Raw genomic sequence first — 18301 nt, 5'->3', positions numbered from 1 at the left:
TTTATCCTGGCAATCGATTTACTCGGAAGAGATGGAGAAGGAACCAATATTTATCAATATATTGTTCCAGATGCGAATGGATATTTGCAGATCCCATTGAAGAATACTCGCAGCGATGAAATTGGAGGATCATTCGCACATGGAAATAACGCTTGCAACGATGCCGACCCGGTAGTATTTTCGCGGTTCGCGTGGAATGGTTACAATATTTTCATTGCTGCCTATAACTTTCTTTGTTCACTGGATTAATGGGTTCTATTCAACTATTTCTTCAAAGACATTTTCCGCGATTTGATCGATGTTTTCTTTGCTGGTATCACTAAAAGTTTTTTCATCTGTTTGATTCTTATATTGGGTTGGGCATAGGGGGTGGATATGGATATGGAGATGTAAAAAGGGGGTTTTAATATTGGTGAATGTTGTGGAAGAGGAGATGCGGTCATACATTACTTCAATGGCTTGGCTTGCAGGATGAAGATACGATGAATATCTTGTTTTGTGTGAAGCTTTGGTGGTACGAATAGATGGGATGAGTATGTGAGCGTGGGTACGAGGGAGATGGATGTGGTAATGGATGGGTAATAGATAGGTAGGCAGGCATATATTGTTTGAGGATTTCACTTGACATGCTTTGAAATGGAGTTGGGAATGGGATTGGGATTGGGATTGGGCTTGTGGTCTGGGTGCATATCTTTAAGGATGGGTGGATGGATGGATGGATGGATGGATGAATGGGATGGCAGGCAGGCAGGCGAATTTTCAATTGGGCATGGCACTTTCAATTCATGTACCACATTGTACTTTTAAAAAGATCTGGCTTTATTTGATCAAGATGAGATTACATGGGATATATTATATTACATGGCATGGAATGAGATGTAATGGAATGAGCGAATAACTATGCCTTGTAGGCGTTATGTGGTGACAGAATTCATCTTTGACGAAGTATTCACTTCGTTATTATTATAGAAATTTAAAGAGTAATTTATTAAAAGCTTACAGGCGAAGTCGGTTTACTACTAAATTATTTTTATTTTTCACAATTTTCATAATTTTTACAATTTTCATTTTTTTAGAGTCTTAATTTTATTATTTTATTTTGAATTACATTTTATTATATAATATTTATAGATTACATTTTAATTTTTTTTTTCATTTAAACCTATAATTACATCATTAGACTATAAAAGCTTTAATGTGGTTTATCAGTGAGCGGGTCATATTAGTGAACGGGTCACTTGAAAATACATCAAAATTAGGCCTTTTTCAATATTCTTATTTTAATAATTAATCATTATTTTGAAAAAAGAAAAAAATTTCAATAACAATAAAAAATTAGCTTTTCATAAATCTAGTTTTTTTTATAAATATTTCTATTATATTCTAAAAAAAAGTAGAAATTATCACGATTTTCGTTATAAAAAAGTTATTTTTATAATAACTATTATAATAATTTAATTTTTTAATAAATAATTAGATTTTTATAATATTTATATAATTAAATTTCAATATTTTCAGATTTCTTTAAATTATATTATTATATAAAGAAAGTGTACGGTTATGTATAAACGAATTTTATATATAAAATGAGGTGATCTATTTATTGATATAACCTGTTCACTGATAAACCACATTAAGCTTAAAATAATTTTATTAATATAAACCATACTATACTTAATATATTCTCTTTTATATTAATTATCTAAGCTTTAAAGTCTTCCTGTTCTGTTCTATCCTGTCCTACTATATATATAAGAGTAAGATAGAGCTTCTAGTTCTATCTCCTAGTCTTTTATACTTTTATAACATAGCGATAAAGCTTCTGAATGCTTTCAGAAGTGGTCCCGTGATACAAGGTTCTCAAAAGAATTTAACTTTAATTCATTATATAAATCCTAGTATTTAAGCTAGTATTATAAAAATTAGATTAATTAAAAGCCCTTAGCTTATTCTATATACTTATTCCTTTTTCTTTTTTTCTTTCAATTATAATTGACTTTAATAAAATAGTTTAAATGAATTTCATTAGAAAAAATTATCTTAAGTTATAATACTATAATGTTAAGAATATTATATATAAGGATTTAAATCAATTTTATCGCTTGAATTAGATCTCAGGCTTAGTAAATCAACTTTCTTATATATATGTAGTACTTTAGTTCTTATAAATAGTAAGATTATTAAGAAGGTAAACCTTTATTTGAATTTTAATAAAAAGGGTTTAAATTGCTATATTGTTTTTCTTTGAGTATATTTAAAGTATTTTGAAGTTTAAATAGATAGGTTTCCAACTTCATTTCAAAACAAAAATGAAATTCTACTAGAATTTTATAATTTTATAATTTATTTAAAAAAATTTAATTAGATATTTTATATATAATAACTACATCGTAGACTTTCATAAATATATAATATATTAAGATACTATAGGATTAATTTAGATTTATTAATCTTTTATATATTTATAAAAATATATTATAAAATCGAAAGTTGAAACTTTATATAATTCTAATTTAATGTTTATTCAATCTTTAAAGTTATTAATTTATTAATTTATTTTTCTTGTTTTTCTAGCTTTTCGAAATAAGAATTTAATTATAAAATATAGATTTCTTTAGTTATATAAAAAGGAAATTAATAAATTGAATGTATTAGTATTACTATGAGAATGATAAAGTTAATATAGTAAGAGTTTGAGTTATTACTTATCGTATACCTAAATAAGATTCAATCTAGTCATCTTATTTCCTATACCTCATTTTAAAAACTCTTTTATTATTCGAATCTTTAATATTATTTATAATAATTTCAATAAAATGATTAAGATTGATGTTAAGAATAAGAATTATAAATCGTAGTAAAATTAGTATACCTCTTAATGTATTAAAGTCATTTAGGTATATAAGCTAAGGAAATTATAAGAATAAATTAAAGAAAATTTAGATATACTATAATTCATTATCAAAAGTATATTTAAATCGAAATAAATTTAGCGAGATAGAAAAGGGAAAGTTTATTTGTTAATATAATATTTATAAAAAGATTTATAGAATTAAAAGAATTATATTAAGAAATTAAGCCGATAGGAGAATAACTTTTAAATAAGTAAAATATATATTCGAAATTAAGATATTAATATATATAATATATTGAAAACTATATTAATATCAATATAAAAAATATATAATATATTCTAAACCTTTTATTTCTATTAGTATCATCATGAGGATAATAAAGTTAATATAGTACTATGATTTATATAGTTATAATATTTCTTAAGGTTCTAAACGCTAAGGCTACGAAACGTATTGCTATAGTGTCGGAAGACGCTAGCGTTAAAGCTAGCGTGGTCACGTGACCCCTACCCTAACAATTTCAAAAATACAAATAAAAAAGAGATTTGATTTTATATATAAGTATCGATAATGAGGGACTAATGATGTTATAAGCATCGATCGGTTCGATATTGAATCGACTATTTGTTACGGGAGCTGCCTCTAGGGTTATGTAGAAGTGTTTAGAGATCTTTTAAGATGGTTTAGATTAAACTTTAAATAGGAATTCAATAAGATTATAATTGATTACAATTCTCATAATTATAATAATAAAACTAATGATTATTCTTAAGTATAAAGCTCTATATTGTAATGAAACTTATTCCTTATATAGACCTTTATATTGAAGTCAATTGATAAGTCGATTAACAAGTCGATTGATAAATCGATCGGCTTTTGATTACATAACATTTGTCCTGTGATTTCTATTGTTCTAGCTTGTCCTTTTGTTTTGGAGCTAATCCCCTAGGATATTACTAATCTTAGTGAAGCCTTCTTGCTTATTGTGTTCTGTCTTTCCTAGGACCTACTATCCTGGGAACTATATTCTAGGTTTCTAGAGTATCCTATAACTAATACTATATACATACCTAAGGCTCTCCTTAAGTGCCTAGTGTCCTCCAGTATACTATAGCTGAATCACTAAGGCCTATAATACCATTATAGCCTATAAGTCAGTAATTCTACAGCCTGTTACTAATCCGTTATAATACTATTATTCTAGTATTTAAAGAGTTTTCATATATATATAGCTTAAGAAGAAAGGTTTTAAGAAATTAATAAAAAGTCTTTCAAACTCAACTATACGCTATAAAGGAAATAATAATGAAAATCGAAATTCTTTTTTTAAATCTTTATAAAGCTCTTAATATAATTAATAAATCATTATTTTTTTATAATATTTATAACTGAAATAAATAGCTTTAAAAAAGTTTTAATATATATCTTTATTTATATTAAAAGAGATGAGGATTTTGTTTTTTAAAATAAGATTTTGAGAAGCTTCGATACTTTTTTTTAATATAAAAACTTTCAAAACTAAAATTGTTTCTATATAGATGAATATATTAAATAAAAGAAAAAAAGATACATTATTAGATTTTTAAATGTTTTATAATGAAGAAGATATTTTTTTAATTCAGAATAAGTAATTGAATTTTGAATTCTATTAATAATTAAGATATTCCTTAAATATAAGATAATAGTATTGTATAAATCTAAGCTGATTAAGCTTATAACCTATTATAGATTATACGTTCAGCGTAGAATAGACTAAGCTTGATTGAGAATAATATGTTACGGGAGCTGCTTTTAAGGTTATGTGAAAGTGTTTAGAATTCTCTTAAGATAGTTTAATTTAAACTTCAAGTAGGAATTCAATAAGATTATAATTAATTATAATTCTTATAATTATAACAATAAAATTAATAATTGTTCTTAAGTATAAAGCTTTATATATAAAGAAACCCTATTCCTTATATAGATCTTCATTCTCTATAAAACCATAAATCTTTATTCTACTTGAATCCTTTAAATCTTATAGATCTAAATATTTATTCTTCGATCCCCTAGATCCTCTAGGTCCATTATGTGACCGTTTGGCCATATGACGCGGTATGTTGAATACCGTCGTAATATAATACTATAAGTAGTATTATATAAGAAGCTTAGACTTATAGAATGTATAAATAGAATTATTATATGAAAAGCTTGATTTGATTATCGAAAACATTGATTCATTATTTAATATATTTAATATATTTAAAAGTAAATACTAAAATGAGATCTTTCTATAGAGATTTAAGTCACTTATTTATACTTTTTCTAATCTTTCATATAATCTATAATATATATATAGTATATATCTTATTCTGATTTAAAATCAATTTTAATTTGAAATCACTTTCTTCATTAATTTTGAACTAGTATTTTAATTAAAAAAAATTATTATTATATTTATTATTCTATATTTGAATTAGTTTTTATATAATATTTTAAAACTTTTAAAATAATAAATTACAATTTCGAATAAAGAACTAATAAAGGGTTTATTTTTTAATAAAGATTCTTCTTTATATAAAGAATATTAAGAATTTATGAATTATGTCTTATAATTTTGAATTTTTATTATTTTATAATTATAATTAGTTCTCTTAATATTATAGTAGTATTGAATGGTTTAATTAATATTTATTTAGAAAAACAATAAACATGAAAGACGAAGATTCTAAATATAGAGTCTAATGTCAAGTATATTCAATCTAAGAAGCTAGCTACTTCATAGGGAGTAGTAAGCCTCTTATAGGCTATACTAAGACTAGCTCCTTTGATGTTGTTGGAACACGTGACTAGGGGCGTGACATTACATGTCATGCTTTACACACGGAGTGTGTAAATGAGATAAGTACATATATATAAATAGTAAATCCCTCTTTATACAAAAAGGATAGATAGAATAAAACAAACCCCTTTTACTCTTATACTTCGTGTATACACCTTATCAAGTCTGCCCAACAGATGTAGACTCTGAACAACTTAAGGTCATTCATTCAACCTTTATTCACACATCCTCCTCCATTTCATTTCTTCCTCCTCATTCTCCTCTCTACTTCTCTTCTCTCTCCTTACCTCTCCTCATTCTCATCGTCATCCTTACCTTTTCTTCTTCTTCCTCTCTCTTCTATCTTTTCTTTCTCATTTCGATTACGATTTCGATTTCGATCTCGATCTCGATTTCAATCAAATTAAATCTTATAAAATATATATATATATGATATAATATAATTATATGAACTAAAAAAAAGTATTAGATAATTAGTTTTCTAATCTATTTTTATCTCTTTTTTTATATTCTTATATCTTCTTATTCTTATCCTTAATTACATTCTTATCTTTTTTTTTTCTCATCTTTAAGTCTTAATGTTTTTACATCTTTCTATAATAATAGAAATTAGACTCTGAGATACGATTCTGAAATTATAACAATCAGTACAAGGTGAAGACTAGTATTATAAAAGGGTATAATTAAATCTAAAAACTTTTCATTAATTCCTTCAAATCTTTCTCTTAAAGTTATATATATATAAAAACTCTTTAAATACTAGAATAATAGTCGGCCTAATGCCGACTCTACATCGATGCTCGTAATAGAAATCTTAATCTCATTCTGAAATCTGAAGGAGAAGAAGAAGGAGAAGAAAATGATAAAATACTAGGTACTATAGTTAATATCAAGTACTATTAGTCGAAACTCATTTTCACATTAAAAATCGACATTCTACTATATTTTCATATATGAAAATCTTTATAATTTAATATTTAAATTTCTTTAAGCTTTATTTTTATAAAGCTTTTATACTAATAATAAATATTTTCAAACATTTTAATATTCTAAGAAGGTTTTAATATGAGAATTTATATAATTGAATGAAAATATTAAGAAAGTCGCTTGATTTTCGCTTACTTTATTAGTAAATCTCATTATTTTTCAATCATTATAACTTTATACTTTTATAACTTAATTGATAAAAATATCAGTCTTATGTTTATTGAATTCCTATTGAAAATGAAATAGAAAATATAGAAAATATTATATTATATAATCATTCATGAAAATGTATGAAAAGACGTTTGGGCTGATAGCAGTTAACTAGTACTATAGGTGGTGATAAAAGTTTCTTGGTTTTTGAGTTTGAGTTTGAACATGAGTTGCAGGCAGTAGAGGTCGAGGTCGAAGTGATAATAATAATAATGGAGGTAATGAAGGAGGTATGTATATGACTAATCCGTATTACGATGTAATATAATGTCATGAATTATAATATCATATACATCGCTTAATTAACAATCCGTAGTCGAAACGATCCGATATGTCTACCTTTATAGGAGGCACACGAATAGGTATCTATAGCTGTACTTATGAACTATCTAGATAGGTATCTACTATTAATTAAGTTATCTGCTTATATATAAAGGAGTATTGGATGTGTAATAAAGCAAAACGAAACAGAATAGAATAGAATGTCTAGTAATATAGAGAAAGTGATATGACGTGGCTGGTTGGTCGTTTGATTGTTTGAGTAAAGTGAAATGAAGTGAAGTGAAATGTCTGTGTGTCTAGGTTGTTTGTATAGGGAGTTGAATATTCGGATGATATATGTTAAGATGATATAGACAGAGTCAAGATGATACACACTGAGATGAGAATGCGAACAATACCTACTACATTCAGATTTCTATCTCTCCATTTTCAACTTGAACAGATTTATGATGAAGATGTTGAAAGGAAAGAAAGAGAAAGAGAAAGAAAATGAGGCATTTCAAATTGGTGAAAAGACGCATCTGGAAAGATATCGTGAGATTAGGATATATGTAGAAAGGTAAGATGTGCAACAAAAGATTTTTGATTGTTTAGAAAGGCCGAGGCGGTGTAATATGATTGGGAGGGGGAGTGGATAGGGAAGTGAATGAGTGAATATCTAGAATAGGCAGAATGGTTGAAGGCGGAAGAAATTAAAACTTGAGTGGAAGGGGAATACAACTTATAAGAAACATTCCTTCATCCTGAGATCCTGAACATATAACAAAAGAAAAAATGAAGCTTTTCAGATTGGTTAGAAATCGATTTTGAGTAGATATCGTGAGATTAGAAAATGTGTAGAAAAGTGAGATGTGCAACAAAACCACCCTCAGGTCGTTGAGGAAGCGATATAGTGGGGAAGCGAATGGGGAGGCGAATGGGGAAGCGAATGGGTGAATATGGTGAAGGTTGATATAGGTAGGTATTTGAAGTGAGTTGACAGTTGGCTTTGGGTGGAAGGACAATACAACTTGTAAGGATATCCCTATCCTAGACTCTTTAAGATAGAATGAGGAAGAAATGAAGCTTTTCAACTTGGTGTAGGACCTCAAATTTGAAGCTATCTTGAGATTAGAGATGTGTAGAAAATATGAGATATGCAACAAAACTTCTCAAGAGTTGGGGAAGTCATGTGGCGGGAAGTGAATGAGTGAATACCTAGGATGAGGATATAGATATATTGGGAGTCGATGAGTGGAAGGGGTGCAAGTATCACGCAATTCATAGATATCTCTCCATCTTGAAATCCTGAAGATACAACAAAAGGAAAAAATGAGGCTTTTCAACTTGCAGCAATACCTCAAATTGTCAAGTATCGTGAGATTAGAAAATCTAAAATTGAGATATGCAACAAAACCTTCAGGTTATTGAGGGAGAGATCTGGTTGGATAGTGTGGAGTGAAGTGTGTTGAAGTGGTCGAGATGAGATATATAAGTGGGTGCAAAGAGTTATACCTTTATTCTCCAGATCAAAAAAAATATCGACTTCTTGATCTCCTCCTTCCTCGCTAGCTTGAAGAAGCGCAAAAGAAGAAAATGATGCTTTTCAAATAGCTATAAAACCTCAAATTGTCAAGTATCGTGAGATTAGGAAATGCATCTGGGTAAGATGTGCAACAAAACCCTCACACTGTTGGGGAAGCAATATGGTTGGATAGAGTGAAGAAAAGTGTGCTGAAGTGAAAGGGACGAGATTGAAGAGTGAATGCAGGAATTGTACCCTATACATGAAAAACAAATATCCGTATTCTTAATCTCCTCACCTACTCACTATACCAAGTTGAAGGAAGCAGTGCAAAAGAGAAGAAAATGAAGCTTTTCAAATGGGTGAGAAGTCGTATTTGGAGAGGTATATTGAGATTAGAAAATATGAAATATAAGATATGCAACAAAACCTCTAGGATATTGTCGAAGTGATGCAATTGGATATACTGAAATAGAGTAGAGTGAAGTATGCTGAAGGAAACAGGACGAGATATATAATAGTGAATATAGGAATTATATCTCTATTCTCAAGACCAAAAATAATGTGTTAACTTTCTGATCTCCTCATCCCTTTCTAGGTTGAAGCAAGCAGTGTAAAAGAAGAAAATGAAGCTTTTCAAATGGCAGTAAACCCTCAATTCTGGGAAGTATCGCAAGATTAGAAAAGTGAGATATGAGATATGCAACAAAAGGTCTGGGTTTGACAGAATGTAACGTGATCTGGGGGAGGAGGGAAGTTGCCGTGATCTGGGGAAGAGGGGAAGTTCCCGTGAAGTAGATAGATGGGAGTGAATAAGGTGGGAGGTTTAGATAGAGTAAAGGTGGAGTTTTTGGCGAGTTTGGGGTTGGAGGTCTAGGAGATGGGATATTAGGTGTTAAAAATACTGTTTGCAAGGGGATATCTGTGTGAAGGAGCAAGTGAGTATATAGCTGTTTGGTTATGTAGATAAAATGTTGAGAGAGGGCTTTGAGTTGTAAATTCCTGTCTTGACTTTCATCCAACTTTGTACATTCACCCGGGGGACCACCTCAATTTAATTCCTTGATTTGGAAACTACCAAATCAAATAGATTCCAATGAAGATCCAGTAAGCACTCTCAATAGCTCATCCTTCAAAATCAGATCTGGTTACCAAAAGTCCACATCTTCTATCAGTTTCAGTTCTCAGACCAAGCTAAAGTCATCACTGCTGCCGATGACCATTTCAACTATATCAACCAGCTTCTTCGACTTCCAGACTCGCAACTTTTCTGTTATGAAGAATACACTATTTCAAATATATGATAGTAGTAAAAGCTACCTACCACCAGCACTCATCCGCACACCATCAGAAATAACACAAACACTCGTCCAAACATCCTTTTCACACATCCTTCCATCAACCTCACAACTTGCTCCATAGTATACCTATATATACCATATCATCTTCGAACCTAACATGTTTAATCACAAACACAAACTCAACTCACAACTACCACATCATTCGACAAGAAGCCACACACCCAGGCAGAAAATAACTATTTTGTGCTATATGAATAAGGGAATGACAGACAGCGTACCGGCTGAATCCAACAGAAAATTCAGCATTAAATTGTTTCATAGGTCATCAAGCAATGAAATTTCATCACCAGAGCAAATCCCCATAAGCAAAAAAAGAAAAAAAGAAAAATAACCTTCGTGAATTTATACATCATCTAATCTTCAAAGTCAAACTGGTCCTCAATACTCCCAAAGAAGTCCACTGGCACCAGGTATTATATGAATAGTAACATGGGCAGTAGCAAGCATTCAAATAAACCCAGATCTCTAAACTTTCAAGATTGAAAAACTCAGATATCTGTAGAATATTCCAAGTTCCAAGGGAGGTGGGTTTTAGAATCTTTGTGATACTTTGATACTTTGATACTCCACACTCCACACTCCAAACAACATACAAATGACTCGACATAAATAACCCCCCCCCGCCACCCCCAATGTATCGTCAAATCAACTCAATTCACAAAACGAGAAAAAACCCCTCTCATCCTCAAATTCCAATCCAGATGCTCATATCCAGATCTCAGAGAAACGACAACTAACCGATTCTCCTCTCCTCTCCACTTCTTTCCTCTCTCCTCTCTCTTCAACCATATCCCCAGACACTAAAATATTTAACCTCATGATATATCATATATATAATACAATACAATACCACAAAGCTCCATCTCCATTCCCTAAAGATACTCCTTACTCCTTACTCTATACTTACCAATCTGCTCCACAACAAATCGAACCCGAATTAGCAAATCCTCACGTGCCCTAACGAATCCCCCCAAATCTTTCCCGAGTCCTGCATATCCAGACAACTTCATCCCGCACACATACCACAAACCGAACCCCAAACCCAAACCTGGTATACTCACAGATATACACAAACCCCTAATCCAAACCAAATACCTCGAAACCCCCAACCGTAGAAGAAGAAAAATAGAGCCAGTGATGATATAGGTCTAGATGGAGTATTAGAATGCGTGATAAATAATATGTATGTATGTATGTATGTATGTATGTATGTTATTTTCGGAAGAGGCTTTGTCTGTTGATATACCCCGACTGTAGAGGGTGCATGTGAATTATGTTGTGTTGTGTTGTATTGAGCTATACTCCTCTCCTCTCCTTTCCCTTCCCTTCATCTACCCACTACCTACCTCCCATCCCATCCCATCCTCCTCCCATCCTCTCTCCAATCCCCAATCCTCCCCCCCCAGGCCCTTATCCTCCCCTTCTCCTCCCCTCCCCTCTCCCATTTTCCCCTAATCCCCTCCCCCATCACCTCTTAAATATAAGCCCCTCCCCATCGCCTCACCTATCAAGTACCCCCAAAGTACCCACGGTGAGATGGCCGAGTTGGTCTAAGGCGCCAGGTTAAGGTTTCAACACTCATTAATTGACTATTAAAATCTCCTGGTCTAGTAATAGGCGTGGGTTCGAATCCCACTCTCATCACAACAGCTTTTTTGAATTTTTTAGTAGGATAAGCAAGGTGTGATTAACTGGGTGAGTGGTGTGTGGAAGGAGTAAATTTTTTTTTAGAGGGGTAAGAGCGAGAAGGAGTGGGGTGGGTCTGGTGGGGTAATTTTTATGATGGTTGAGTGGGCAGAGAAGGGAAGAACAGGTGATTGACTACGAGGGCCTGTTTCTAAAGAATGCTGGCTTTTTATAAGCAAGAATATCAATCTTTAGAAAATAACAACCTCACATATAAATCTGTATAGTATTATATTATTCATTGAAGATAATTTATTATATAAATCTCATAATTTAAATTAAAATAAAGTTATTCTTAAACTATTCTTTAATTATAATTTATATTAAATGATTAATTTATTATTAATTTATTAAAAAATAAGAGTTAGAAACGAGATCTTATTATTAATATGTTTTATATGAGTACACGGACCCGGCATTTAATAAGAACAGGCCCTCGTATTTGTAGGAGAAAAAACAGACGGAATTTAATCATTTCTATAATATCTTTACAACTCGATTACTCCTTCTTAATCAATATATAAAATAAAACTTTTAAGCATTTACTTATTCGGATAAGAAAAGGCTATTATTCCTTATAATCTTATCAAATTGAATATAAATTATTTGTGATAGATTTTTATTTAAATAATCTAAAAGATTTCAATAGAGATTTGAATGATTAAATCCCGTCTGTTGTTTCTCCTACAAATAGATTGGGTAGGAAGTTTAAACCCCGTCGAATTTTTCATTATCGCCGTGCGGAGTGTATTGAGTTCACTGATGGATCAGTAAATACCTACAGTAAATATCTACAGTACCGTAGATAACTTCGTACAGAGGTACTCCGTGGAGATATATCAACAAACATGTCCATTCTACAAAAACAAACACAACTCAATCAAAATCAAAATCAAATCAATTGGTCTTCAATGACCAACCCTTTTTGTATCAAAGTTTCCAACTCAAGCAGGAAATACTAGCTAGGTATGGAGTATACTCCTTCTAATGCCCCAAATGCTAAGTCCCACACAAATATCAAATTCCAAATTCCAAATCCCAAGTACCAAATGCAAATCGCTAAACACCCTCGCTATGCTATGTATGCTATGCTATGTTACCTATATCCCAACCTTCTTAAAACAATTATCGTAGGACGCCTAACCATATAGACTCTCCAATGCAAGTATATGGTAATATCACAGTGAAGATACCATACCTAACCCATCCAAATCTTTATGTGGTACCTATTTCTATCCATCCAACTTAGTGAATCCAAACGCCCATTCTATGCATCATTTGTGTCTTCTCCTTTCCCATCCCTAAATCGGTGCACTATCTCTCCTCTCTACTCCAGCTCTCTCATCTCTTGCACCTTCCTTCAACCTATCCAACACTACTCCCCTCACCAACCACTTCTCCATCTCTGGTACCAGCTCTCCTATCCTAAAAGGTTTAGTAACAACACTATCCATACCCGCCTCTTTCGCTCTAGCAATCTGCTCACTCCTTGCATTAGCCGTCACAGCTATTACCGGTACTCTCTCCCTAACCTTTCCTTCCTTTTCCCATTTGCGAATCTGCCGTACACAAGTAAGACCATCCATTACTGGCATTTCCAGATCCATTAATAAAATATTGCATGGAATACCTGACACGCCTTCTGGTAGAGTTGTGGAAAATGTAGATTTTTCGAGGAATTCAAGGGCTTCTAGACCGTGATTTGCGACGCTTACAATACAACCTGCGCTACGAAGTTGTTTACTTAGGACCTAATAAATCGTTAGCTTGAAGTTCTGAAATAAACAGTGGGAGGGAAAAATCTACTTTTTGATTGACAATGTTATCTTCAACGATTAGAATGTGTTTTGGTGTTGAAGAAGCCGGACTTTGAGAACGACGACTTCTTAAAGGATGGCGAGTAGGTCCTTTGACCCTAGCGAGAGAATTATTCGTAATGATATTATTTTGCGCTTGAGCATCCATTTGAGGAACAAAAGATTCCTTATCATCAGGCGGATCACAGCGGCGAGTTCGAATGTAAAATGCAAAGGTACTTCCAACCCCTGCTTTTGAGGCGACACCTATTTGACCACCTTGAAGTTCTGTAAGTTCTCGAGAAATAAAGAGACCCAGACCAGATCCACCATATTGAACATGTGTTCGTGGTGAGGCTTGGGAAAATCTTTTAAACAAAAGATTGCGTTCCGTTTCATCGAGACCGCGGCCACTATCTTGGACTTCAATGTGAAGATATACAATTTCTCCATCTCCCCATTCACCATCTGGCGTAATGTCTTTGTGACTATTAGTTTTTGAAAGGTAGACAAGACCTGGGGTGCTAGGAGGCTCGAGTGCTGCGCTCACTGTGATGGCAATATTCCGTTTTGGTTGAGTTTGGGTGAATTTGATCGCATTTGTGACAAGATTGATGAGGACCTGTACTAATCTACTTGGATCTAGTTTGATCCAGTCAACATTGAGTTCTTCGAATGTAGGTGATACATGAAATCTTAGCGCGACATCACTCTTCTGTAATTCTCCATCAAATATCTTCAGTGCATTTTTGATGATAGGTAATGGCTGTACTTCGGTAGGAGTGACGAATAATAAATCTGAATCGAGCTTGCTCAGCGTGAGAATGTCATCGATGATTCTCTTCTGATGTTGAGCACATAGTATGATCGTCGAAGCTGCATCTGCGTATCCATGAACCGCCTCTCTTGGAAGAATAACATCATTAGTTCCTCCATCAAATTCCTTGACCGAAATTCCGATCATGTCTGCACATTGGATTATGGCTGATAATGGATTCCTCATTTCGTGTGATGTCATGTCAATAAAATTTTCCTGTTGACGCTTCAACTCAATCGCTTCAAGCATTTTTCGCTTTTGAAAATCTTCGGCCCACTTCTGTCGACTAATATCGGTCAAGCAACCCAAAACACCAACGACAGTACCATCTGGCGCCTTTTCAGGATAAGCAGCAGCTATTATCCAAATTGCACCATCAATTTCTTCATCACCGATTTTGTCAGCCCCCTTGAAAAGTGCTCGTAGCCGGATTTCAAAAGAGACAGGTTCCCCATCCATAAGCTTTTTCCATTGCACATCCATGATTGGCCAATCTTCCTCCATAAGTACCTCGTACCAGCCCATTTTAGTATTGATATCTCTGTCATGTTCCGTTAAGTTATAATAAAGTTCGTTAGCATAAACTAATTTGCCATTAACGCCAATATGAAACATCCCAACAGGAGCTAGATCAGCCATTCTTCTGAAACGACTTTCAATTTCTGAGGCTTCATGAGCTTGAATTTCGAGTTTCCTTGAGAGTCGATTGCGATCTTGGTAAGCATGTTCGGCGGCCATTCGACCACGTTGGATTTCATCTTCAACAAGTACTGCCGCAGCCATTGAAGTAGCAAGTTGTCGACTGAGAAGTTGTATGAATAATCTATAGTCATCATCGTATTTTCGTCGAGCATTGAGTCCAAAGATAAGAAAGCCGAGAACGCTTTCTGTAGTAGCTCTAATTGGTAAGAAAACAACCGTATCCCATGCAAGCGTACCCTGAAGAGCAGTGGTCAAAGATGGAGGAATAGTGCCATCCTCTCGATGTAAGAGCGTAGGGCAATCTGATTTGACAAGGTCGCTAAAGCTGGGTAGAAATTCTTCCATGGGATTATCAGAATTAATATGTTTCGGTACATTCTTCCCAGCACCAGGGAATCTAACAGATCCTTCTAGTACCCAGTTGGAGTTGTGGCTTAATGCTGAAGATTCCGAAAGGGTCTCGTTAACGTCATTGCCGGCTGAGTACAACAAAGCAAAAGGTAAATCGGGATGATCTGGTTCAAGTCCCCGTAGAAGCTGCTGCCAAAAGTCCTTGGGTTCTCGAGATGAAGCAATGAACTGTCCAAGTCGTAGTAAAAATATCATTCTACGATCTGCAACTACTTGCCTAGTAGTATCAAATACAGAATTGTAACTACACATCAAATTAGTGCCGGTCTCAAATTAGTGCAAAGACAATACAATCCCGACTTACAAAGCAAGATGGCTGCCATAGCTGTTGCAACTGAACGGTAAAATCGATAATGAATAATAGGTCTCCTCCAAGTATCCATGTCTTTCGATAAAGAACCTTGCATCATCCATAGTCGAAGCTTTGCCAGTTTCATACGCTTTGTTGAATGAATCGCTAAATGCGTCTTCAACTTCAGCCCAGGCCTCCGAGAAGGTTTTCCCCATCATCCCTGGATGCTTCTGTCCTGTGACCAACATATAAGGTTCGTTGTACATCATAACTCTGGATTGGCCCCAATACATTGCCGCAGGTCTTGGGTCTGACATGAGGAAATTGCACATCCTTCGTAGCTCAACCGGCCAGGAATCTATGGGGCCAAGCTCCGTAGATGCCCAATCGAAATCGAGGAAGAATCGTACATGCGGCGACAATTCTACTATCGTGTCTGGCGCCAATATATCGAATGGACCAAGTGTAGTATCTCCCACTTCAAGAACCTCTTTCAAAGTAACTGGTTCTTGTGCTGGTGGAAATATTGATATTGTGTCTTCCCGATGAAGCCGATATGCCTCTAATTGAGATTCGAGTGAGGATCTAGATGCGTCGTCAGACTTTGACATGCGACGTGCTTTCTGTGGCGAGAGAGTTTGCGATCGTTGAATGGTAGGTTTGTCCCCGGCAACGTCTATCCTTCCTCCTACATCTCCAGCAATAACCCTCCATCGATTTCTCATTGTTTGCGCACTCCATCTCACTCCACAATATAGTGTAACAGGTATTTTTCCATCGCTGAAATCGCCTCCTGCCCATTCTAAAAATCCCCTGTGCTTCTCATCCTTTGTTGCCACGCGCAGATCAAGAGATTCCCCAACTTTGCTTCCCAGCACTTGTAATTCTTTTAATCGCGGATTCGTATATACCGGCGTTGTATCACCTGGGTTCGTGAGCTCAAGTATAAAAACCGCTCTTTCATCTGATTCGAGTAACTCGAGAACTCCTATACTGCTCAAATCATCTTGCGACCCGAGAGGACTTAAAATTGGATCCACAGCCAGCGAAGTGAACTGCGTTGAATCTTTTGATTCACCATCTGCTGAGGAGGTTATGCCGAGACCTTTGAGTATTGACGGCAGATGTTCCATTGCTAAGTTTTACTGTCACCTACTCGAGTTGTATGTCTTTCTTACTCGGGCAGCAGTTTTGGCCCAACACCTAATCCCAAGCTCTTCCTCACTTCCAGGCCGAAAATGATAGGTATAGCAATCGGAGGGCAGGACACCCAGCTCTGGTCGAAAAGAGAGTCGAGACTTTATTGCTGTATTATGGTGGGGTAGTTTCGTTGCTCTGTTTGGGCAAGTATGAGTGAAGATCACAAAACAAGAAACGCAACGAAAGGTTTCGATGAAACAATAGCGACATTCCTACAGGAGTAACATGGCGATAAACGGTTGTGAGTTGTTGACTGCGATGAATGAAAAGTTGAGTTACGCACTCCAAGTCGTGTTGTTTTTTTAGTGGATTCGCTTTCTGGGGGAATTTTGCCTTTCCTAAGAGGAGATACAAAATACAAAGTACAAAATACAAAATTCTTCTGTACGCAGTGGATACGAACGTGACAAAGTTTGATTACACATACACACAAAATCGTATGTATCAAGAACCTCTCCCAAGTCCCAAGGTTTTTTCTTTTCTTTTCTTTTCTTTTCTGGGAAACATCAGACGAAGCAGAGAAAGAACGGGATAATTACCTTTCCGACGACGTGCGTATCAACCAATCCCAAAAGTTATCGGGACTTAAAAAAGTCAAAAAACTTGCTAACTTTGCTTGTTCTGTGGGTCGCTTGCAGTTTAGTAGAATGCAAGGAAATCGGAAACGTTTCTATCTTTCATCCAATTATCATCGCAACCGGATCTTGTCCTCCTGAATTGAATTGGCGGTACATGCGGCTAATGTTACCCTCCTCCCTTTCATTCTCAAAGCAAGATCGAATGCCACTTGCGATCTGACAATCGTTGAATAGGTAGTGCAATCATCTTTCAATAGGACTTGCATCTCCGTACCTGGGTGGGCAATGGATATCAATGCAGATGTGTGTGTGGAAGATGGAGAGAACAGTTGAAATATCAATATTTCAGTAATGATTGTGCTCAACAAAGTAAAAGATTGCTGATAATCCAATGGCACAAGGTGTATGGAATTTTTCCTGTGATTGGGAAAATGTTCGGGGTTTGAATTGAATTGAAGGAGATGCAGAGTTTGGAATCACAAATCAGGGCTTGATATATATCACTGGGCCTGCCCAGATGTCGGCAGATGTGGCTGGGTGTCGCCCAAGCTGTCAAATATTTTGTCGATCTATATGTAGCACAGCCACCCGAGACACCATTTCAAGATGTCAATGTGTCTCAAGATATTTCTTCTCTTATCCGTCTTTCTTTTGAAAACATTACTGATACGACAAAGGCTGCTAGGGTGTCTGGCACGGCATTGTTCATTGTTGATAGATAGAGATGCTAGGTCAACTCTCCAGCCCAGGTATCCTGCTCCCGTAAGTAAAAATGAACATACAGATGGACATGCACCTT

At 34.3% G+C, this 18301-nt stretch overlaps 2 protein-coding genes across 2 annotated transcripts; one reads left to right on the top strand and one right to left on the bottom strand.

The window, feature by feature from the left end:
* Positions 1-12559: 12559 nt before the first annotated feature.
* EAF01_000421 (uncharacterized protein) lies at positions 12560-18128 on the bottom strand. Its single transcript, XM_038908671.1, has 3 exons — positions 15737-18128; positions 13513-15676; positions 12560-13457 (listed from the first exon to the last, which is right to left on the bottom strand). The coding sequence occupies exons 1-3, from the start codon at positions 16855-16857 to the stop codon at positions 13008-13010; spliced, it is 3735 nt and encodes a 1244-aa protein (XP_038775577.1). The 5' UTR covers positions 16858-18128; the 3' UTR covers positions 12560-13007.
* EAF01_000420 (uncharacterized protein) lies at positions 18030-18224 on the top strand (the record flags this gene model as incomplete). Its single annotated transcript, XM_038908670.1, has 1 exon — positions 18030-18224. One exon carries the CDS (start codon positions 18030-18032, stop codon positions 18222-18224), a length of 195 nt encoding a protein of 64 aa, XP_038775576.1.
* Between the last annotated feature and the right edge of the window lie 77 nt (positions 18225-18301).

This window comes from Botrytis porri, assembly GCF_014898465.1.
Source record: "Botrytis porri strain MUCL 3234 chromosome Unknown BPOR_001, whole genome shotgun sequence".
Classification (NCBI taxonomy): Eukaryota; Fungi; Ascomycota; class Leotiomycetes; order Helotiales; family Sclerotiniaceae; genus Botrytis; species Botrytis porri.
The sequence above is the reverse complement of the archived record's forward strand: the minus strand, read 5'-3'. Positions and strand labels throughout refer to the sequence as shown.

What these genes read in the sequence shown, in the direction of transcription:
- EAF01_000421 (XM_038908671.1), bottom strand. Translation starts at nt 16,857, where the DNA reads ATGGAACATCTGCCGTCAATACTCAAAGGTCTCGGCATAACCTCCTCA. An exon ending in TATGGCAGCCATCTTGCTTT is followed by an intron (nt 15,677 to 15,736) that starts GTAAGTCGGGAT and finishes TTTGATGTGTAG; the next exon opens with TTACAATTCTGTATTTGATA. An exon ending in ATAACATTGTCAATCAAAAA is followed by an intron (nt 13,458 to 13,512) that starts GTAGATTTTTCC and finishes ACGATTTATTAG; the next exon opens with GTCCTAAGTAAACAACTTCG.